The following is a 25658-nucleotide window of genomic DNA, read 5'->3' on the forward strand; positions in this document are numbered from 1 at the left end:
CTGCCACTTACTAGGTTCTGAAAAAATAGTTATGGAATTTTTTAAAAAGCCATGAGCTTTTGTGTGATATATATTTGGATATACATATACGATTTCAACTGTTCACTCAGTAATTTTAATCCATAAGATGTTTGTGATGTAATGGTAAATATTAATTATAGACAAATAACATACCTGATATCGTGCATTATAAAGAATACCATTCACTAGTTTTAGGGGCACATAAAGTTAAGAAATCCCAGAAGTTATAAAAACACATAGTCGATAATGTTTTATGTTGATTTTTTTTTAGTTCAAACGTTACCTGATTATTGTCTTTTTTGTCTTTTAATAACATGTTAAATATAAGATTCTGAGCAGCAAATCCTGTCATCGGCTGTTGAACATTCGATAAAAATTCAGATGACCTTAGTTGTCCTATTAAAAGCTATTAGTATAGGTACTTTCTAGGGATATAATTGAAATATCATCTGTTGACTCTCAAAGTTGAGCAGTTTATTAACGTAAATGTTTGCTCATAATGCTAAATAATAGATATAACCCTCTATGTATACACTATCCTCCAGGAATTATTTCTAAAAAAAAGTCAGAGTACAAAGTTATCTCTCCTCTGCTTCCATTCAAGTCAATTAAATGATAAAATATTACTTTAGTGAACCTCAGTGTGGCATGATCATGTTCCACAAATTTTCACAAGCATTTTAAAATTGTTTATAGGATTTTGCAGTTAACATTTTTCAAGAATGTTATATTTGAAATCATATCACACTTAATTCTCATAACGATTAAAACCTTGTTATGAATTAAGAAGGAATAATTGGTTATATTCACGTGGTTATTTTAGTATGGCTCTTGTAGGATTTTTAGAGATTAGGAGAGGTGATGCTTAAGAAACTTGTTATTAAAGGACAATGTACAAGTCATCACATACCCTATGGCATCTGATCCTCACCAATGGAACCAAGAATAAAAGGACAAAAGTACTAGCAAAATCTTTTGAACCACTGTCCTGCATGAACTCTGGTGGGAAACTGAATGAAGACAAAAGAAGTTTAGCCTGTGTATCGTGGAACAGAACAGATTGTGTAGTTTATGACCGCAGGTGTGTTTCTAGGCAAGATTCTAGTTATCTGTTGCTGGGTTGGTTTTGTTTTTGTTTTTTTCCAGAAATTTATCACTGATTCTAAATAACTTTCCCTTTGTAATACCAGAAGCATTTTTAAATTTCGTTGGGTGATTATGTTTTGGAAATTTGCCCCTTTATTTTGAGAGGTGAAAAATTAGCTAATCCAAGAGAAGAAGCATGAAGATTATGCAACTATTTCTTTTCATAGAATATGCTCTTGCCGAAAAGTGACAATGCAATTATAACACTAATTGTTTCAATTCAAAATCATCTGTATATAAATATACTCTTTATCTTGATTTTTTTTAAAGTGTGTTTTTCAGCATGATTTTCCTTTTGTAGTGGTAAACTTTTCTTTAGTGGTGTCACTGTTGTCTCTTATGTAATTTTCTCATTTTATATGTACAACAGCCTGGGATTGTTGAATTAAACCTAAGGCCCATCTGAAGATAACATTTTGTTGGAGTAAGTTCTAGAAAAGCCATTTCTGTGTGTGTTATTGTGGACATTTTTATGGACTTCTTTTGCCATTTCACTCTAGTAAAAGTATTTCCCTTGTTTGTAACTGGTAATAATGCTTTCCAGTGTAAATCAAAATCATTAAAACTTTTAAAGATTCAATTAGGCCATATTTAGAGTTTTCCACTGAAACCAATGGTGAGCAATAGGGAATTTCACATAGGCATCTGTGAAGCTCATTGAAATCCTAATTGTTCCACAAGTATTTCCTTTTAATTAAATCATAGCCTAGTTATGGCATGCAGATACTGTCTTAGGTAAAGCTGACAGCACTCACAAATATTTGAGCACTATTACTTTGGATAGTTTCATCCAATTTATATCCATTTCACATAGCTACATATTAGGAAGAGGTGATTCATGCCAAATATGTACTCCTGAGTTATTTGACAGCTCATATAAAATGGACCAAAGAAGCAAAATTTAAAATGTTGAAATGTTGTTACTATTTTTTTGAGGTGAAAATTATCTTTCTAGATAAAGAGAAAACATGAAATGCCCTTTAATTAGTCCAGCAACATAGTTGATGTGATCCAGCACAAAAAGATGATGTAGAGTTCTTTGTTGAAACATTATTAAGAATTTCAAAATTGCACCAGTGAAGCATTAAACCAAGCATGGGCCCTTCTGAGCACAGGGTCTTGTACTACCGCACAGGCCACCCCCCCATGAAGCTGCCCTTTCTGTAACACACATGCTGACTCTACTCAGGAATGTCTTGCATACAGTGAAGAAAGAGGAAAAAAGTACCACATGGAAATCTGTTTTATCTGAGCAAAGTTGAAGCAATACCAATGTCTTAAATCCAAACTACTAAGACTTTTTTCTACTTCTCCCATTCCATGATGGATTATGAAAGTCTATACTCTTCTAGATGCTTGTTTCCCAAGGAAAAATTATATTGGTGCTTGTATTTTTTTTTCTTCTACAAAATTGGCCTAAGCAATATATGTTTAATAATGTTTTCTTTATTAAAGCAGTGTGAACAAAATGCATGTGTTTGGTAATATTTAATAGATTTTCAAAAGTAATATTCTGCACGTTGTCTTAGACATATTTGATGTGTTCAGGTAAGTGATGAAATTGAACTACATGTGGTTATGGTATTAACATTCCGGAGAACTTTGAACTGGTGTTCTCTGAAATGGTGTGCTGAGTTGGTTTTTAAATGTTTTCTATGCCCTATAGACTCAGACTAGAAATACAACATATTTTTTATTTTATACTTGAATTTGTTTTTTTAGGGATGCAAGTATTGGAATGGAATGGAATTCCTTTAACTTCTAAAACGTATGAAGAAGTGCAGAGTATCATTAGTCAGCAAAGTGGGGAAGCAGAAATATGTGTAAGACTGTGAGTTTTTCCCCATCTTTTTGTTTCCATTTTTTGGCTATTCATGGCTCTTTTAATTTAAAATTGTTAAGGTGGAACCTTTGCCAGCCAGCAAGATTTTCAGTAATTAGAAAATAAAGTGAATACAAGTTTTATAGATTTCTTGTGTTCAGAATCAAAGTCTAAAGCATAGAAAGAATTCAGCTAATTTTGTGTCTGATCATGTCAGTAGTTCTCCCCCTTTCATGCTTTTATTGAAACATGCTTCATTTAAATGAAAGCCTAAACCTATTTAGATTTTGTGTATGTGTGTAGTATTTCAAAGTGAACTTACATTTAATCAATAAAGATTTCACCTTAAAAAAATCATTTTTATCAGCTGACTTTTAAAAGCATTGCAAATATATATTTGGTTAGGAGGGTGAGCATGCTTGGAAATGGCTTTATATCATTAACCACTTCTCATTTACCTACTGAAAAAACAAATCAGGGTAGTTGGAAAAAAGGGCCTTTTGTCTCCTGTTTCCTCAATTTCTTTCTTAATTTCTTTGTTTTAATTTTTAGGGATCTCAATATGCTGTCCGACTCTGAAAATCCCCAGCAGCTGGAACTTCATGAGCCACCAAGAGCTGGTAGGTGAAAGGAATCTGCTCCCAGCTGCGGGTAAGGGTGAAGGTGTATATGCAAAGGGAGTTGTAGAGGCAGATGATGCCTCTGTATGATGAAGATATAAACACAAACATATTGTATGGGCAAAAATGTAGGTGTAGACCAATAGGTGTTTATTTACTTATGTAATCTTAAACAAAACCAAAAGCACTGCAGCTATGGATGTAGCATCCTAGGGAAACACATACTTGTGTGTCAGACCCATTAAAGAAATTCATACAGAATTCTCGCTGTGTGCGTTTACAGTTTTAATTCTTTAAAAATGAATTCATCCAATCAGAGTAGGCCATGGGGCCATTTATTTGAGGTATTATAGAAGTTTTAGATCATTCTTGATTCCTTTTAGCATAACTGGATTATGGACCTTTTGATGGCCTTTTTCTAATAAAGAGAAAAATCCACGTGTCATTTCATAAGGACATGATGAAATGGATTTAGCTCTTTCTTAGCTAACAACTGTAGTCTTATAAATGTAGATGTCTTATTACATTAAAAATATGGCTTATTTCTTTAACAAATATTTCTTGAGCGTTCCCTGTGCTACAGCCAGCATGGAGAGTCTGGGTTACTGCCCTCAGGAACAGGGAGAGGCCTGTATAACTTCTCATTCATCTGTGCATGGAAATTCCCTTGTCATCTAGAACTCATGTAAGTTCTATGGTATCAAGTACCTATGAAATGGAGAAATACATAGCCACTTCATTTTGTTGTAGTGGATAAAGCGAAATCCCCAGGGGTTGATCCCAAGCAGTTGGCAGCGGAGCTCCAGAAGGTTTCACTACAACAGTCACCACTGGTTCTGTCATCCGTTGTGGAGAAAGGATCTCACGTTCATTCAGGTCCTACTTCTGCAGGATCCAGTTCCGTCCCCAGCCCTGGGCAACCAGGGTCTCCCTCAGTGAACAAAAAGAAGCACAGCAGCAGCAAGGTGAGAAGTGACCTCTGAGTTACTTATTTTATAGCTCTGTATTCAATCAAGGACAGAGGAAATCTAGTATCATCTTCTCAGGTGGTTTTCTTGTGATCTCTCATTTCCTAATGATGGATTGAAACAAAATGTCTATTTCTTAATATATAGTGGATCAAATGTTATAAAGATGATATATTTCTACATTTCTTAAAATACTCTAGCAGTTATAATTATGAGGAACTTGAATGGTGTGTCTAATGCTTTGTATTTCCTGGTTCTTCTTCTTTGCAGTTGTCTGAGCCCTTTTGTGTATGGAACGTTAGCTTTGCATCTTTTTGGAAATGCAAGATAGACATTACATTGGATTTGATAATTTAAATAAAAGGTATAAAGGACACAGAAATAAAATTTGTCCTAAAAGTATTTAGGACAATAAGAAATAAGGAAAATCAGTCATATGGAATTGCCACTTTGAATTTTATCCCTAATTCTATACTGATTGGGGCACCTCAGTGACTCAGTCAGTTAAGCATCCAGCTCTCGATTTCAGCTCAGGTCATGATCTCACACGGTTGTGAGATCGAGCCCCATGTTGGGTGCTGCGCTCCACAGGAATCTGCCTGAGATTCTCTTTCTCCCTCTTCCTCTGCCCCTCCCCTCATGCTTGCTTGCTCTATCTCTCTCTCAAATAAATATATTAAATCTTTAAATAAAAAAAAGAAAGAAGAACCAGTAATATAGAATTGCCATTTTGAATTTTATCCCTAATTCCATACTAATAAATTTTCCTTTGTTGCAAGTCTTCTTTTGAAATAAATACTTCTAACATTATTATTTCCAAGTCACTGGGCAATTAAAAGAAAACAGAATTAATTTTTTAGGTTTGTAAAAGCAGATGAAAATATAGACAGTTTGTAGCTTTTTCCTCATGCATTTGATTGCATCATTTGATGACTTGTTTCAAACTAAATATAGCAACGCTTCTCAAAGTGCAATTTCAAGAGTAGATTCAATTTCAAAACATATTTTAACACAGCTGTATTATACCACATGCAATTGTGTATTAGTGTCTGAGAATCACCTCATGGAAGCTCGCTGTCTCCTGAGTTACAGACTGATGGTATTTCTCACTCTTTTCTCAATCTTCAGGTAGAAGTCCTCAAGACATGACAAACTCTGCTAGCAAAGTTTCCAAACCAAGCATATTATAGTTCTATGAGTTTCTCGTCCTAATATTTTATTTCAGCAACTGACAACACCATCCTTCCAGGAAATGAAGTACAAATTTAAGACCTCCATTGCTCTTCTTTTTTCTTCATTCACAATGTCTGATCAGTCACTGAATCTTAATCCTGAGAATTCTAATTTCCTAAAAAGTCTGTAGCAATTTTCTGTCTTCTCGGAACTCACCAATGTTCTTTAGCAAAGCATTATTTTTTTTTCTAACATTATTGCACTCACTACTGGAACTCCATTCACCATTTTTATTTCCTTCCTCTTAAACTACTCTCCAACTGTCTGATCTGTGCATAATGATCTGATTGGGTCACTACCTTGTTTAAAAAGTATCCCTACTCCCCAAAAAGTTGGCTGCCTCACCTTTGCATTGGACCCTACCCTGCTCAGTCTAAAAAGGCTCAGTTAGTGGTTTTTCTTGGGAGATTATTACAGTAAGCATAATGCCCAATCTTTACAATAGCCTTGCTAATAAGTACTCTGTATATTAGGGTTTCCAACTCATTCCTACTTTTCAGACATTTTTGGATGGCACCTCAGTGTTAGGGGTCACACTTTGTATAGGATACAAAGATGGATAAAATCCCTTCCCTGCATAGTAGGTAGATCAGTGGTTCCTAAAGTGTGATTCTTTTAACAGCATCAGCATCATCTAGAAACATGTTAAAAATACAAATTCTTGATCCCACTCTATGCCTTCTTTAAGGATTAGACCAAGAAACAAGAGTTTTAATAAGTTCTTCAAGTTGTGTGCTGCCCCTTGAGGTTTAAAAGGTACTGGTCTAGGGGTACCTGGGTGGCTCAGTTGGTTAAGCATTTGCCTTTGGCTCAGGTCCTGGGATCCAGCCCCTCCCTTGTCAGGCTCCCACCTCAGCAGGGAGTCTGCTTCTCCCTCTAGCTCTGGCCTTCTCCCCACCACCCCTCGCTCATGCTCGTTCTTTCTCTTTACAATAAATAAAAAATTAAAAAATAAAAGGTACTGGTCTAATTACAGATGAAGAATAATATGTAACCAAATTCAGTGAAAGTATAATATTAGATGCCATGAAGAAATACAGTGAGGGCATGAAGAATGGGGTTAGGAGAGCTAGTATTTAGCTAATGAACTGAATCAGTAAAGGGGATAAAGGGAGCAGCACTCCAACCAGAGAGTGTAACATGAAAAAAAATCTCAGAAACAGAAATTGCCTCCCTAGAACGTAGGTGTATAAAAAAAATACAAGGGTAAGAAATAAAAGAGAAGCCTAGATGGTTGTAAATTGGAGGATATTATGTGCCATGCCTGGCTTTTACACGGCAATCTGCCGGAAATGAAGAGCCAGTGATAAGCTGTAAGCAAAGATGAAATAAGAATAACAGGAAGCCTTTGTCCATGAAATCTTTCCATAGTCCAATCCTGCCTTAAGATCAGAAGGTATCATTTTTCCTTTTCTCCTCTCTCTGAAATGCCTCTATGCTTTATGGATCTCTTAAGACAATTCGCATCTTTTTAAAAAAAAAATTATTTATTTATTTATTTATTTGTTTGTTTATTTATTTGAGAGAGGAAGAGAGCACAAGCGGGAAGTAGAGGGAGAAGCAGGTTCCCCACTGCAGGGACCCTGACATTGGATTCAATTCCAGGACCCTGGGGATCATGACCTGAATCAGAAGCAGACGTTTAATCAACTGAGCCAAGGAGGCATCCTACTTTCTATATACTATGGTTTAAGTACATAATAGGGGGCTTATACAGCATAGTAACAAAATAAATATTCTCATATAAATATCATTGGCACTTGTGTCTCTATAACATTATGGACATGCAAAATTTGATTTTTTGTAATATGTTAACTATTATGGCAATGATTAGAAAATAAAAACAAGTACAGTAGAGCAAGCATCAAGGAAATGATATTGACATGTTTTATGATATGCAGTAATTCTTTTCCATGCCACGAATGTGGCCTATGTGTTTTGCTGTATTTTTGCTGAAATAAAAATTTATAGAACTATGTTGTCCATAATGGTAGCCACATGTGACAGTTGAGCCCTTGAGATGTGGCTAGTCTGAACTGAGATGTCCTGAATATGTGAATTAATGCCAAATTCTTTAGACTTAATATGAAAAAATATATAAATTATTTCATTACAATTTTGATACTGATTTCATGATGTAATTATAATAGTTTGCATAAATTGAATTAACTAAAATATATTATTAAAAATTAATTTCATCAGCTGATTCTTACATTTTTAAGTAACTACTAGAATATTTAAAATTACCTCTGGTCTCCTACCATTTAGTGATGATAGATTACTTAACTCTTGCCAATAGTAATAACCATAATCAAATCTAACCACTTTGGGAATGTGTATGTATATAATTATATGAACATTTCTCATTGAAACACATAGTAACTACATACTAACATTCTTGAAGAAAGAGACCGTTACTTAGTCATCTTTTGGGACATTTATCTTCAACATCTAGCTGGTATAGTTTTTTGAAACCTTTTTTTTCTGAACAGATCAATGGATAAATAAATTTAATTTTAATATTTCTTGACCCATCAATATGTGGTATTAATAAAAGGCAACACATTTTTTTCATTTGTTCTCCAAATCCTACAATGTTAAAGAATTTATATTGAGATATTACAGAAATAGGGAGTGACGGTCTGAAACTTACATATCCCTGTCAGGTAATATGTCCACACATGTCATGTGTTCTTCAGATAATTTATAGAATTATGGTTTTAACTTATTTGTGTTTTCATTAGATATGAGACTATTAAATAATAAGACATCAAGGTAATGAAATGTATTAAATCTAAAATATTTAAATATAGTTAGCATAATTACACATTTGGATACTTAGAACACCGTCTAATAAATATTCTAAATAATGATTCATAAGTAATTATTAATCTGTTAATATTCTAAATGATTTATGCTGAGTATATGTAGGCAAAATATGAATCTAAATTATTTTAATACATGTTTAAATTATATAAGCTATGTATATGACTATTTTAAGTGATTATTTTTCTTAAACTAATTCAATACAAATTTTTATCTTCAAATTTTTTATTTTACCATCTCAAGCTGTTTTGTCTCTGAAATTCTAACCAGACCTTCATCATTTTATCTTTAAAGATTGAATGATTTCTTTCAAGGCATGGTATGAATAAATGATTCAATTAAAGTACTTAGTTTTAAGTGTCTTATGAAATAGGTCATTGGTTTCCCAAAGTTTGCTGGTCAGAGTACCCTGAACATCTCAGTAATTATTTTTCATGGCTGTCTTCTGCCCAAAGATACATCTAAAACAGTTTTATTTGTTAAGTAATTAGTTAATTAGTATCTGAATAACCATTGGAAAAAATAATACATATAAGATGAAATAAAAATAATGTATTTGTTTCATTGCTAATAATTACATACCACTGGAATATGGGCAGCTGATGGACATTGCACAATTCAAACTATGAAATCAGACTGCATACTAACAAAGTGATTTCTTGTTGTACACTGTCCTTGCTGATCTTCCTGAAGTACATTTTTTTATCTTTGCAATCATTAAAAACCAACCTCACAAAGATATGACATCATTGAAAGGAAAATAGTTGGTCTGATCTTGAAGGGTAACTACCTGGGGCTCATGGTTGGCTCAGTGTCCAAAAAGATAGTGATCTTTTTCCTTCTGTAATTTAAAGTCTCCCTCTCTACCCTATTGAGTTTACTGTCACACCCCAGAACAATTAAAAATGGTCCATTAGTTTACTAAATCTAGTTATATTTGCATGATTATATGTCAAATGAGCTACAACTGTCAAAAAGAGATCAAAACAAAGTAAGTTACCAATAATAATTTAGTTTTGTGTTTTATGAGGGGTTTTTGTGTCTCAGTTTTTTGTTTTTATGTTTGTTATTCTTGTTTTCCTCTTTGGAATGCAAAGATAACTGCTTTTCGGAAATCCCCCATCTGTACTCAAGATACAAATAGTTTCAGAGGCTTCTATAGTCCTTTTTCTGGATCCAGTTTGCTTTTCTTTGAATTTAAGCGGTAAAGTAATTCTGAAGTAAATATACTTATTCATTAACTAGTAGCTTACCCTTTGCAGCCAGAGTTTCAGTATTAATGAATGGACATTCTTATAAAGGAGCTCAACTAAATAAAGGATATATGGCTTGGAAAATTTAACCTCCACTATATAATTTTGCGAAAGTTCACATTTTTTGTATTCCTTAGTTATTTCCTAAAACAAGACCTGGAATAGTCTTCTTTGGATTGCCCTCATTTCTAGAATAAAAATATAAAGGAAAGGCAACAAGTGTATCTACCTAAATATTAAGGATCTTTCCTTTTCCAGTTAATTATTAAAACCAGGCCAATATTATGTACATGTAGGCAGACAGGGCCTTATTTTGGGGGTAGCAGGCTGGCCTCCATCTTAATGAATATCTCCCCATGTCAGTGCCACATTGCCTGAAACTCTATTGCCGATCTGGAGTCAGGGACATCATCTCTCCTTTTGTACAGATACTGCACTGAAATGTAACAAATCAGCAATCTGTCACTTTTTTCAGCATTATGAACCAGTTTACCAGATCACATTCCTAACTGCTCTTAGGGCTTTACTGACATAAGGAACTTATTAAGGAAGTGAGAACTTACATAGAAGAGGATAGAACTTTCATTAAGGAATGTGAACTATGAAGAAGTGATTGCCTGGGTGCTTTACTCTAGAAGGCAGCAGAGAGGGGTTGAGCATCCATCCAAGGAGCTCAAGGATGGCCTTCTATAAGCTCTGTGCTCCTAGGCAGTTGTCGTCTAAAAACAACATCTTTTTCATTTCCCTATAGATCTTTAAAACCTGTAAATAGCTACATTGAGTACTTTAAACCAAAGTATTCATTTCATTAAGTAATTGAAAATGCAGTCCTATAGGTATAAAATTATAGCTTCACAACAGGTTGAGCAAAATGAAAAAACAGATTTATGTATCTATAAAATTAAACACATATTGAGAAGTAGAAGTAGACCCCATCATCCAAAGCAGCCAGATGGATGAAATGCATTTTCCAGGCAGTGTGTTCTGACCAAATAGAAATTAATTACAGAAGGAAGTTTAAATGGTCAATTTTATGATGGGCTTATCCATTAATATAATATATGTTTTTAATATTGCAGCCTACTGATGCAACAAAGGTTGTCTCTCATCCGATTACAGGGGAAATTCAGGTATGAAAGTTTTTTAAAAATCATCATTGTACTATCTTCGTTGGCTGGTTCACACCCCCTCCCACTGGTCTATTGTAATTCTAAACACTGTTAGGACCTTTCTTGTTTTGTATGTGTTATATATTACACATTCAGACCTGTGAAAGAAAAATACTATTTTATAGAGCAGCATTTTGGTACAAATATATAGTTTATAAAATCTTTGTATGGAACTCTATAACTTGACATATGTGTCTGATGCCTTAGCAGTATCAGTATGTTTTACGTCTTAGTTTATATTTGTTGAATGTGTTTCAAATACAACAGATTCTCCCAGAAGTGTGAGGGTTCCTCTTTAAAAGTTTCATGAGTCCAATGCTGTCCTCTTTCCTTCCTCCTACCAACAAGTGTTACATAATTATTGAACATTTCTTCTAGAGTAGTGTTTTTCATACCAGGGGTCATAACAAGTTTGTAATTCATAAAATCAACTTAGGGGATTTTGACCAGGAGCATAGAAGAAAAATAGTACAAATCTCTTTTTTTTGACATCTATAAATGCATGTTTTTGTGTGTATATTATATCATAATCTATATTTCTTACTGTGAGTCAAAGTCAGAAATGTTTTAAAAACTGTGCTTCAGATGATGCCAAAAAGTAATTCAGGATAGATAAGAAAAATCACATAGAAAAAACAAACACAATGTAAAATGATAACTATTTGAAGACGGCAGGTTTCAGATAAGGGGGAGAGAACAGGAAGTCTTAGAGCTGTCTCTCCAACATAGTCTAGACGAAATTTTCATGAATGATTTCACAAAGGACAGCAGACTTGAACAAATTAATTTGAGGCTAAGCCCCGAGAAAAGGGGGATAGTGTTCCTGTAGGAAGAAGAGGAGAGAGTTTCTGCTGCCAGAGAGTAATAATAGGCAGGGATCAGCTTTGCTGCCTTGAAATGTTCCTGTACTGAGAAGTTGAAACTAAATATAAAAGAGCCTTCAGCACAAGCTCAGTGGTGTTAGCCCTGCACGAGGGTGCCCGGTAGGATTCTGGAGTAAGGGAGACCGAACGGAATACGTAAGAAGGTGTCATACCGCAGTGGCCTCCAGATGTTACGGGGGGGGGGGAGGCTGCAAGTGCGAGGACATCAGTGAAGTGGTCATCTGAGCTCCCGCTGATGAAAGCAGAGCGGGCGTGAGCCTGGGATGGGAAGAAGGGCCCAGGCCTGGCCCCTTCCATGCTGCCCGGCCTGCCTCCTCGCTGCTGCTTCCCCCTTGCAAGAAAGCCAGACCTGATCTTCCTTGATGTCACCAGCAGCCAAGAAAATGCTAGATTTGCTGATTTTCTGATTCCTAGATTTTTTTTCTCTGTCTCTTTAAAAAAAAAAAAAAAAAAAAAAAAAAAACCTTCTTCCTCACAGACCAGTATTTGCCATGTTTCGTTCAGGCTTGAGGTTATTTATTCTTGTTTCATTTTCCTTTTCCATGAGCAGTGATATTTAATTCTGTAGTGGGAATTTACTCTGATAATATTCTTTCTTAATGTGTAGGCTGTTTTTAAAAAATATTTTCTCATAACAGTGATTTCTAGCTTATTTATTTATTTTCTTATAGCGAAACTTTTTTTTTTTTTTTTTTTTTTTGCAAATGAAACATTATGTGGTCACCCAAATGATGAATCTGCTACCCTGGAGTAGCTCTGGTTGAAAGAAATGTCTGGGGACATTTCATTCTGTCTCAAAAGTAACATCTGAGCAATCCTGAGTGTTTTCTAAAGCACTGCAGGATAGTTTCTGAAAAGTACTTTCTTATGGTAGCCTACAAGTTTTCATTTAAATAAATGGTTTTGGTGCCTTACCAGATAAAAGTGGACATAAAGGCCATTAAAGAAAAGAGTACGAGGGGAAGAAGTTCTCCTTAACGATTTGGAAGTTGTTCTAAATCTCAGTGTAAAAATTGGTGCAGAATAATTCAATTTTTCAATTCCCATTAGGGTACACAGTTACTGAATTCCTTTTTTTTTTTTTTACTATTATTTATTTATTCATGAGAGACATACAGAGAGAGGGGCAGAGACACAGGCAGAGGGAGAAGCAGGCTCCCTTCAGGGAGCCAGATGTGGGATTCGATCCCAGGTCTCCAGGATCACACCCTGGGCCGAAGGCAGATGCTCAACCACTGAGCCACCCAGGAACCCCAGTTACTGCATTTCTAAACTTCTCATTTTTTGTCTTTCTTCATGGTACTTTATTTTACATGTTGCCTTTGCTTTCATAATGGTCAAATTGAGCTTTTCTGTGTTGAGAAAAGCAACTGAAGATTCCTTGTCTGCCAGAAAATATAACCAGATGAAAATTATGCTTATTTTAGGCAATTATTTTAATTATCAGATTTTAGGGGCAGCCCTGGTGGCACAGCAGTTTAGCCCCGCCTGCAGCCTAGGGTGTGATCCTGGAGACCCTGGATCGAGTCCCAGGTCCGGCTCTCTGCATGGAGCCTGCTTCTCCCTCTGCCTGTGTCTCTGCCTCTCTCTCTTTGTGTCTCTAAGAATAAATAAATAATCTTTAAAAAAAATTATCAGATTTTAAATGAAGTTTGGCTTCTCTAAAATTTCCCATTTTCAACATGAGCACAACATACCTGCTTCAAATGACTATTAAAAAAATGGGTTAGTATTTTTATATATGAATTTTTTCCTCTCACATATAGATCGTTCCTTTCTGTCATTTGATAAGCAAAAGCAGCATCAAGCAAAATTAAGTCTTATTGAAAATGATGCCATAAGAATATTTAAGTTTTGAAGGAGAAAAATTAGTCAACTCCATTATCTTGAAATATGTAGGCTTCTCAAATATTTATTTAAATTGTTAATCTTTTCCTCTTCAGTGATAATTATGCAACAGCCATTAAATCTTGGAGGCAGGGCCTCTTCTTTCCTCTTCAGTGTCTAAAATTAAAGAACAAGATCTTATTATCTTATATTCTGACAGTATTAGAAAAGCAAGCACAGAAAAAAACTATCAGTAATATGACATACTATAGAAAGAGATCAAATCTACATGTTCTTAAATATTCTTACTTTTCAGACTAACAGCTCTATTTTTAAATAATGATTCCATATCTGGTAAAATGCAAAAGACATTTTCTAAAAAATTCAGCAATTGATTTATTTTCAAAATCCTAGTAATTGTATTCATGAACGCTGACAACATGTACTATTTTTCTAAGAGTATAAATTTAGCATCAAAATATAACTAGCAATTCACTGTATGATTATACTTTTTTTTGTATGATTATACTTCTAAATGAATTTTAGACAGGCCAGAACTTTAACCATGGAAAGAATGAACAGCACATTTTCTAGTAATTAGCATGTGCCTGGAAGCTCTCAATTAAATTAGACATACACTAGTCTGTTCAGTTTCAAGTAAAATGGAAATGAAGGTTGGTGCTCCCTAGGACACTAAAAAAAAAAAAAAAAAAGAGTACTGGTAAATTATTGAATAATAATGTATTATAGATTTCTTAAGACAACAGCAAAATATTCATGGAATATTTTGATGTCCCTTTAAGCTTCAAATCAACTATGATCTCGGAAATCTCATAATCCATATTCTCCAAGCAAGAAACCTTGTCCCTCGAGACAACAATGGTTACTCGGACCCCTTTGTTAAAGTGTACCTTCTTCCTGGGAGAGGGTGAGTAAAGAAGCAGTGTCTTCTAAGTATCACATGCCATGGATTAAAAAATAGTGTTAGTATTTCTTCCAGTCTCCAATTTTAAAGTTTAATTCTGTTCCTTAGTTTTATTTACATGTCTTATTTATTTATTTCCAACTATTAGGTAAGGTGGAAATAAAAATTTGTAATTAAGCCCTAAAGTGTTCCAGGAGAGCCCTAATCATGAAAAAACCTGTTTTGACGACATGTCAGCCTTTTGAATCTAGAAACCACACTCACTAATCAGATGAACTGTGGAATCATTTAAGGAATTATTTGTAGCAAATTTAGAGAATTAGCTTTACCTTCCTAAATTCATTTGCAAAACCAATGTTCAGGGACTTGTAAGTTACTGTTTTATCTTATAGTACATCATTGTCTATCACATTACATGTTCATTAAGTGACTTATTGATGTATCCCTATTTATATGCATATTTTCAAATCAATGTTTTAAGAGTTATAAAATAAGAAAAAATAAGAATAATATTTGAAATGTTGAATATTAAAAAATGTTTAATAAGTATGGTAAATATTTGGGAAATAAATGAAAAATGACTCTGAATCGCATGTCTATACAAACTGTTCATATAAAGCAAGTGTTCTTTGGGGATATTTAATTTTCACATGATAAATGCAAATTGCTACGTTCTGGTATATAAATCAGTACTCAAAGATGATGTCAAAACAGTGATTTGGACCCAATGGATCATTATACCTTATCTGAACAATTTATAGTAGCCAAATTAGCATGATGGAACCATAAATAATCAACAATTGGAGGCATAACAAAAAAGAATTTGAAGCTAGTGATTTCAAGGCTCCGGTTTTATTTTTATCCATTTTTTTATTTGAGGGGTGACATTTGAATATTGCTTTTTACTTGGAAATTTCGAATTATTGCACATGAGTAGAAAGAATGACCCACCACTTATTCATTACTCGGCTTCAACAATCGTCATTTCCTAGACAATCATGTATCATTTTTACTGTCATATACTCCCTCTACGCAGATTATTTTAAAGTATATCTCAACTCATAACTTTTTCTGCAAATACTTTACTATATATTTCCAAAAGATAACTCATTTAAAACATAATCATAATACCACATGTAACCACTGTCCTTTCAAAATGTTTAAATAATTCCTTATTTCCCCAATTGCCTCCTAATTGAAGTCCTAATTGATATTTATAGAATTCTTCCCATCAATAGGAGAATACATATTTAAGTGCATGTGAAACATTCACCAAGATAAGCTATATTGTGGGTCATAAAACAAACCTGAACAAATTTAAAAGCACTGAGATCATACAAAGCATGTTTGTGACTATAGTTGGTTTGTTTGCATAGGATCCAAGTTAGAGTTATACATTACCTTTGAATCTGCTGTTTGTTGACTAATTATATCACCACCATCAGATCACCATTTCTTTTGAGATTAATCTTTCTTGTTGATAATGACAGGGCCCAGGAAGCAAGCAGAACCAATAGTTTTGTCAGGAAATCAAATAATACTCAGAAAATAATTTGAAAATTTCCAGGTGTTTTATCAAACTAAGTATACGGCCTTTAATTTTATCCTAATAATTTTATTTAGAAATTTAGAATTGCTGGTTTTGTGATTCTAATTTTAATTCATTGAATTTAATTTACAGGGATCACCAATTAGCCATATAGCACAGAAAAGGGGGGTTTTCATTTTATGTTCATTTAAATCTTTAGTAGTTACAACTGCAGTTTGGCTATCTTTTTTTTAATGTGAGTAGAACAACAACAAACTGATAACTTCATTCTGCCTTTGATTGGGTCATTAGAACTCCAATGTTATTTAATGACAATATTAAGGGACAAGAAGAAATCACTGCCAAGGGTATATCCCTAATTAAGGATTTGCAAATGAATGAAAATAAAGCAGTGTATTTTACTTTCTGTCATCTCTAATTATATATCCTAGAGAGTATCGCCTTTTATACTATATGAGAGTACCTACGTTTTATTTATTACAGGATATGTTTCAATTAGACTATTACATACTTGAATAACCCAAAAGGGCAGGCAGGTAACATGAATATCTCAGCCATTCGGGGGGGTAACAGGAAATGAGGAACTATAGTGAAATAAAGAGTGAGTTTCCACCTAAAGCCATCTCCATGTATTTTGTCAGATAAAACATGCCTGTTCTTTGGGATTTGCCCCAAAGGGAGCTAATGAACTACGCTTATTCAATTCCTAAACCTTCCCTTAAATTACTACTAATGAGTACAGTGGCCAAGGCATTTGTGACCTGTTATTTTCACTTTAACTCTAAGACTATACTCTGCCTCATGTTATTTATATGTGTAGCTCCTCCAGTTATTATTCTCGTATTTTCTTCCTTATTTCTGTTCCTAACTTTTTTTCTTCCTGTCTTCCCAACTTTCCTGTTGTATCCTTCATTCTCGCTCTCGGAATCAATGCAGTCAAGTCATGGTTGTCCAGAATGCAAGGTAGAGTTGGTTCTCTTTCGGTGCCAAGCTACATTGTAATGTCTAGAGTTTTATTTTTTGCTGATTTGTGTATATTCACCTGTGGTTCAGTTTGGGCTATAATTTACATCTTTTTATAGGTTGGTATCATTGAATTAGGCTACCAGCAAATTGTTCTGATTACAATATTACTAAATAGGTTTAGCAGATGTGTGCAATAGAATATTGAAAAGTAGACAATATTAAAATATTTTAGTATTTTTATATTATATATGAATATGAATAAGGAAAGACCACCTGAAATTAGATATAACTGGTTTTCATATGTAATTTGTCCACTAAAATTCGTTTAGCTTCTCATGTGATAACCATGGCAAAAGTTCTCCTGAGTCTTCTATTACAAATAAAAATAAAATCTAGAGTCATTTTTCACAAGAAATTAACTGATCTTCCAGATGTCCAATACTGGGCATAAATCTCATCTTAAATACCATAGTTCTCTCATCTTTTTCCTTACTTAGCCCTGACACTGAGACATTTCCATTCCTTTATACCTTCTGCACCATGAAGGCATTGCCATGCAACAGGATGCCATAATCTGCCTGCCCCAGTACATTGGCAGGAACATAAACATTCTCCTTTCTTTGCCAATAGTAGGAAACTATTTTCTAACCGAGCTTATAACTTGGTACATCATCACATTGTCAGACAAGGGTATCTTTCAGACATATAACGAAGAGCATTCTTTTGCACATCTTACTACATTTATATGAAATGTGCTATTTAGTTGGGGAGGAGAATCTTGCACCATCTATAGCAGTGGGGTGATGAGAATTTTAATTCTACCCAGAATATTAATGTTATAGGGTTTGTTTTTGTCTGCAAAATTAAAATTTGACATCTTTATTAATCCGGACAAGCTGTTGCCCAAAAGAGGCTGTTTCTGATTTTGAATGGCGTAGGTATTTAAATATTGAAAAGAATAGGATTAGTCACCACACCCCTTCTGTGGCCAGAAACTTTTTTTTTTTCCTTGCAGCCACATAATCATGGTAAATTCGAATCTGTGAAAGGTTGCTTGTGATGACTAGTCTGTTCATCTCAGGACAGCATCCAGATCTCTCAGACTGATATGCAAAATTAGCTCGATTGAAAGAAAAGTGTCATTTTAGAACAGACATTATCAATCATTTTTTTCAGAACCTTCCTACCCTTATCTAGAGAACCTGGGGAGAAATTGTCTATATTTAATTTGGAAGAGAGCAGGTTTTGTAAACGTAAATAATAGTTGAAATAGTCTGGGATGCGTTGGTTACAATTTTGAAGACCTAAAAGTCACTCTCTTATCCTGTGTTTCATCTAGAAGTCACTTCTATCATCTCTTTGAGAATTGTCAGTGCAAGAAAAAATAGTAATGACAAGGTACTAACATTGTAATTTTGGCTGATGAGGCCAGTGAATAAAGTCCTAAAGTACTTGGGTTTGAATTTCAGCCCTGCCTCTTAGAAGTTGTGAGGTTTCTCTAAAATGATTTCCTCTTCTGCTAAATAGGAATAATAATAACCCCCCTCCCAGGATTTTTTTTTAAAACACACAGAGTAGTACACCAAAAGTGAAAAGCATAATATCTGGCACATAATAAGCTCTCAGTAAACGGCACTTGATATTACTGTATTATGTACAAATACACTCTCTTAGGGTATACCACTTTGAATTTCCCGAAGCAACTCTAAAACTGGCCTAAAATTGTTGTGATATGTGGGTATAATACAAATTTATACATTTTATATACATATATATATGTGTGTGTGTGTATATATATATATATACAGAGAGAGAGAGAGAGAGAGAGAGAGAGAAAGGTGAAGAACTTTAGACTATAGGGTAGATTATAGGGAAATAACCTATATACACTTCAGCTTATAAAGCCTGCAGTTAAGAAAGTTAATGGATTATTCTTATTTTATGATTGGCTACATCAAGTCGCTAGTGGTCAGTTATTCCTACAAAAAAGAAATACAGGTACTTGGGCTATTGGATTACACAGAATTATTTATCAACAGTCTATAGGAAACCAAACAACGTTGTTTCTTCAATAATAAAATATAATAATTTGTCATTCTTAAAATTTAAAAAAAATCCTGTTAACTGATAAGAATTTCACTGGTCCAATTTTCTCATATCCTCTCATTTCCTTTTCCCACCCTCGGATCAATATACTCATAAACTCTGAAAGTCTAATTGTCAGCACCGAGATGGGGTGAAACAAGGAAAGAGTATTTGTCCCTGGATAACTAAGAAGTGAAAATGAGCGTATCTGAAGAATCTCATTCTGGTTTTCTCTCATTACTCTGTTTGACAAAGTGCAGACTTTTTCCCATTAATGAGATTTTGCTATGATTGAAGCTGATTTTAGCTGTCATGATACCTGGAAGTTCAGTTCCTGCCTGGACTTTCTCTAAACCTCCTGTTAGCATATTAGAATATTTCCTCCAGGATCTATATAAAGCAGGTGTTGCATGCATCTACAATTCAAAGGACAAAACTTTTTTCATTTCAAAAGATTTTAAGGGGAAAACAACCAAAAGCATTTTTTAATGATCCATCCAACAAACATTTCTTTAGCACAAACTGCTCCAGACACTCTAAGATGCTGAGGGTAGAACTGATAAACAGCCATAGGCTCTGACTTCAGGGAGCACAGATGTGATGTGGCCAAAACACTACTGCACGGAACAGTAGGGCTTATAAAATGGCATATGATCGGAGTTTCTTTCTAAATTAAGGGAAAATCCTTAGAGGAGTAATTAAAAATAAATTTGTGTGTGTGTGTGTGTGTAATTTCCAATAAAGGACAACCAAATAAAACAAAAGATTAAATAAAATTATATTTTAGATAATTCTATGAAAGCAAAATAGAAAGAAGCCATCATATTCTTTCTTTTTTTTAAATTAAAAAGAGAAACATAAAGAACTATGTTTTTTGCCAGTGTAGGGGAGAATAATTGAATTTCAAGGCTTGTTTTTTTTTTTTTTTTTTTTTTTTTTTTGCTGTCTGCCTTAAAAGTATATCTATCTACTCATGAGAAAGCAAGGGGTCAATAATTTAAAAAATGAAAGATAAAAGAAGTTAGTCAAACTTCGAGGAGATGAAGGTTAATTTTTTTATTAGCATCATGCCCCATCTTGATTGACTTTTTTATTTCCTTTTATTAAAAAACTTCCTGATTTTTAGATACAGCCTAATTGTCCTAATATAATATCATTATTTCCATCTTCCCATGAGAGGATACAGTGTGTTTTCCAAAGAAGGGTAAGGAAAATAAGCTCTACTTTTTTTCTCAACCTAATTTATGCTCACATTTAAGAATCCCATTGCTTCCCTAGCCAGCTTCAACTTGTAAATCCAGATTTCGATGTGGCTGTGGAAGTGCAAACAGTTTTCAGTTGTGTCAAGTGGCAGCACAGCCCAATGGGATCATGCTCAAGACAGTCACTAAATGTAGTTATAAAACAAATGTTATTGAAGGAATGGCTTTGTGCGACCATCTCTGTGTTATAAAATTCAAGTACAAAAAAGCTGCAAAGGATTTAATTATCATTTTTACAGCCCCACCAGAAATAGTAGAGGCCAACTGTATGTATCTACTTTAATCCTAAAGGCAATGGACACCTTGAGTCTGGAGAGAATTGAAGAATAAAACTCACTAAAAACATAAAATCCCCCCAATTTTGGTTATTTCTGAGTGTGACTGGGCAGGAATAAATATTTATTGCAATTATTCCTCAGTCCACAACATCTTTTAGGATATACTATTCAGAATTTCCCTAAATAACTCTAAAACTGGCCTGATTTTTTTATGATATGTGTATATATACACACATATTGTATATAATTTAACTATATAAGAAATACATATATTTAAATTGAAGTGAAGAACTTTGGATTATATGGTAAAGAAGACAAACTAGGTACTTCAGCTAATAAAGCCTGAAATTAAGAAATTGATGAATTATTCATATTTTGTGAGACTAATCAATTGAGTTCATGTAGCATATATTTACGAACAACCATTCCGTTTCCCTCTATTTGAATCATGATCCTGCCAGTTAATAAGTATGCAGCCTTTCCAGCATACCTTAATTCTGCTGAGTTCCATTTTTTTCTGTCCTGTCTCACAGAATTGCCATGAGGATTAAATGAGTAAACACGTAACTAGCATTTAGAACTCTGCCTAGGAAAAACTAAACATTTAATGAATGTTAGCTCTTTTTTATTTTTATGTGCTTACTTTATAAATTGTTTTTCATGCATAAATTAAGAACTTTTGCTAAATGTGTAAGTGAAAAAATGACTAAAATATGCAGGTGAAAATTTTTAACAATTATTCATATTCACAAATTAAGAAAAGATGATGTCTTTGGAAGGTATTTTAATAATACAGATTATTTTCATATATATTGACATATCTAGAATTTCAGTGAAAGTACTTGAGTTTGCATTTAACGCTAATTCCCACCTTTTTAAAAAGTTATAGATTTCACTTTTCTTCATTGATAAAAAATAGTAACCAAGGCTTGCTATTATATTCAAAGTGGTCACATCCATTCTTCCTATGCCATCATAAAAAAATATATATGTATATAAAAAACATAAGATATAAAGAACATAGATTACCAAAGTTGTTTTGAATTTTATTGTAGAATATTTCAAACTACTGAAAATATAAAAAATAACTAACAAATACCTGTGTTCTTGCCTTTAGTTTTATCAAATTTTAATATTTTGCTCTATAGGCTTCAGATTTTTTTATTAAAATATATTTTATAGATACCCCTGAAGTCCTCTGAAACCATTCCCTTGTCCACCTGAGATAACCACTAACTAGAATTTATTACCTATAATTCCCAAACTCTTAATGATTTTTATACATTTATTATATATATACATGTATTCATAAACAGCTTACTATATTATTTCACGATTTTAAGATAATATCCATCTTGATATATAGAGATATATTTCATTCATTTTAACATTTTACTATTTCATTAAATGAATATATCATAATGCATTTATATATTTCTTACTAATATGTTATTAGAAACAATGTTTTAGTGAATGTTTTTAAACACATTCCTTGTGCACAGGTGGGAGAATTTCTCTAAGGTAGAAGTGAAATAAGTCAAAGTAGAATTTTCTGGGTATTTGGGTACATAGATTTAAACTTCACCAGTTTAAAAAAAAATGAAAAATAAACTTCACCAGTTTTATCTAAAAACTGTGTGCAAATTTATACTGTGTGTGGCCTATGAGAATTCCTGTTTCTTTAAATCATTGCATATACATTTCCCCAAACTGTTTGCAATTTATCTTGAATGCAAAAATGGTCAAATCCTGCTCTTATTTTTATACAAATGAGTTGGTTAGAAGTGAGAAGACTGATGCTTTTTCTTAAACTGGATTCAATTCACAATGGCTGACACGTGAGGTCTTGGGGAATCCTAAATTCAGTGGTTCACAATCTACACATTAGATTTACCCGAGAGAGTAAAAAAAATTCTGATACTCACGCCTAATAGGAGATCCTATTAAATCAGGATATGCTTGGGGGTGCAAGGCTGGGAGATCTGGGTGTGGCAGTTGTTGCTCTACTTTGCAGCCTTAGAACTCAGATTCCTAGGTGATCCCAATATGCAGTCATTGTTGGGAATTATTGTTCTTCTGCATATGGCTGATAAGAAAGAGAATAAAAGCAAAAGAGAGAAGAAAGACATTTTAAAAGTGAGTGGTGAGCTAAAACTGGATTCTCAATAGCTATGTCTAGAATGGATAGGGTAAATTAGAGCCTGGGAAACAATAGGATGCATTCCAGCATGTGGCTGTGCTTGAGAGTGGGGACTAGCAAGAGTTAGCAGTCGGCCCTTAGTTGGGAATACAACATCAAGTCAAGGGTCAGGATCCAATTCATGTAGAAAAGACAATTTGCAAAATCAAAGCGCACGAAAGGACTCTAGATGAGTAGGTTGGTTTTCAGGGCTCTGGTGCCCACCAGAACGGAAGTATTATCTAGGACCTGAGCTATAAGGCTAGGCAGAAAATTTGGGGAAGAGGCAGTGAGGATTGGATAAAGGCATTGTCTGTATGGGTAACTTTGATAATAGCAAACAACAATAATTCCAAACCCACCAGCTGGTTGAGTCAGCTATAGGTGTTCTGTTTGTTTTAATTAGAATAGGTTTGGGTTATAAACTTCTAACTGTTGCTCAGATGGAATGGAAAAGTCAAGGAAAAATTCAAATGCCCCAAGTTATAATGAATGAGGAACTATTTTGATCTGGTTCATAATGGCTTATCTGGGCTATTGACATAAACCAAGAAATTATATTGAATTGCTTTATAACTAAATATCCTATTTTACTAAGAGTGTCAAAATATGCTTTAAATATAAGGTAACAAGTGTTCATGGAATCTCAGCGATAGCAACAAACATTTCTCATCCTTTCCTCATCAAAACAATTACTACGATTTTGTATAAGAAAAAAGTGAAAGAGCATTTATTTGGCTTTGCAGATATGATTAGAAGTAAAACTATTGGAAAGCTAAATACCAAGTTATTATTTATGGGGCAAGAAGATATTGATGTTACCATATAGTTCATGTAATTGTCTCCTGCATTCAGGAAGGAGAAAGGCTCTAAAATTATGGTATAGTTAGAACACCTAAAAGCTTTTCTTTAAAAACCACCTTTTGGGCAAATAAAACTAAAGGCAACCAACATATTTTTAAATTGTCATTTTGTATTCAACTTAAGGTTTTAGACAGGAAGGTGATGGGATGATTACATAATGATTTAGAACAAAATATCATCTTAAAATGTCTGCATGCCCTTCTGGCTGACTATGAAGAAATCAGTTAAGGTAAATCATCAAGATAACTCTTTTTTTTTTTTCCTCCTAATTCAGTGCTGAGTACAAGAGGAGGACTAAATATGTTCAAAAAAGTCTTAATCCTGAGTGGAATCAAACAGTAATTTATAAAAGTATCTCCATGGAACAGGTATGCAATGATATTTTCTATGTGACAGATTTAGACTAATGTTAAGAATAGCGATGACAAAATCATTGCAAGATAGTGGTCTATCAGTTTTGCCTCATAAACAAAAAGAAATGAGTAAAATACAAATAATAAATGTAGCTAGTGAAAGAAAATGGATACAGTTCAAAGTTACCATGAGTTTACACTGTTAAAATGTGTGCATTTTAACAAAGCAGCCAAAAAATATAGAGATAAGACCAATGTAACCTTTTTCATCAATTATTGCAAAATTTAAATATTTCAACAGGCTGGGCCGCATTTATCATATTTTGAGGAAAAATATTTTCCGACTGGCTATGTATTTTTTAAAATTTTGGCCAATCACTTTCATTTTTTTTCCAGTTTTACTGAGATGATTGACATAATACATTGTATAAGATTATGGTATACACCATAATGATTTGATGTGTATATATTGCAAAAATAATAGCTGGCAATATTTTGACTTTCACAAATAATACACAGAAAATATTCAGTGTGTATAAATGTATTATTGCACCAGGCAACATTTTAGGAATTCATCTCTTCTCTAAATCAAGACCTCTTAAGAACCTCAGCATTATGGGGCTAAATCTATGGGCCAAGACATACAGATGACTAGCCTAAATGAATTTAAAAGAGAGAGATTTTTGATTAGTCCTCCGGAAAGTTTCTAATTTGATTACGAAATTGAAGCTAGGTGCAAAGTGCTTTTTATTTATAAAAATCAAGGAAGGGGATTTAGAATAACAAGGAATTAGTAAAAGTTTGAGGTCACTTAACGAACAAACACTACGTTCGACTATAAAATCACTCATATTTTATATAATATTCAATATAAGCCCACATTTTCAGATGAAATTTGAAGCCTTTTGTCACAAATAGAAAGAATTCAAGGAAGTGAAAGTCAATGAATCTATAATAGAGTGTGATGCAAATGTATGATGATATATGGGTTAATGAAATTTTGATTTAAACTGTAGCTCAAGAAGAAAACACTGGAGGTGACGGTCTGGGATTATGATAGATTTTCTTCCAATGACTTTCTTGGTGAGGTGAGCATCTGATTTCCTTTTCCTTATTTGCTTTCACTATGAACCAGCAATCAGAGCTTGTTCCACGCATATTTCTTAAGTTTATAAAATAATCATTTTGGGTAAAGTTTTGTTTGGTAGATAGGACGTATTTCCTGATTTATTCCTTGAATGGATGAATAATAATTTGAGAAATGGTTTTCACTCTACCATTTGATGTACTTTATAATTAATTTGTAGATGAATTATAAATTCTTTTGATAGGAGGTATATAATCATGCTGTGAATCCAAATTTGAGATAAACTATTATGAAATGAGCTAGATTTTTAAAACACATTTTCAGATATTTAATTGCTATTC

At 33.6% G+C, this 25658-nt stretch overlaps 1 protein-coding gene across 9 annotated transcripts in view; it reads left to right on the forward strand.

Moving 5' to 3' along the window:
- PCLO (piccolo presynaptic cytomatrix protein) overlaps positions 1 to 25658 on the forward strand; it is a 383872-nt gene that overhangs the window by 287106 nt on the left and 71108 nt on the right. For 5 of the 9 annotated variants that reach the window (XM_072759800.1, XM_072759802.1, XM_072759803.1 and 2 more), the window contains exons 11-18: positions 2890 to 2998; positions 3542 to 3609; positions 4360 to 4574; positions 10969 to 11019; positions 14573 to 14697; positions 17180 to 17206; positions 24152 to 24245; positions 25247 to 25318. In XM_072759800.1, coding sequence (XP_072615901.1) covers positions 2890 to 2998; positions 3542 to 3609; positions 4360 to 4574; positions 10969 to 11019; positions 14573 to 14697; positions 17180 to 17206; positions 24152 to 24245; positions 25247 to 25318 — 761 coding nt within the window. Of the gene's footprint in view, positions 1 to 2889; positions 2999 to 3541; positions 3610 to 4359; positions 4575 to 10968; positions 11020 to 14572; positions 14698 to 17179; positions 17207 to 24151; positions 24246 to 25246; positions 25319 to 25658 lie in introns of those variants that run through there. The other 4 variants (XM_072759801.1, XM_072759804.1, XM_072759807.1 and 1 more) reach the window with 2 other exon arrangements.

The sequence above is a fragment of the Vulpes vulpes genome, chromosome 5, assembly GCF_048418805.1.
Source record: "Vulpes vulpes isolate BD-2025 chromosome 5, VulVul3, whole genome shotgun sequence".
Lineage (NCBI taxonomy): Eukaryota > Metazoa > Chordata > Mammalia > Carnivora > Canidae > Vulpes > Vulpes vulpes.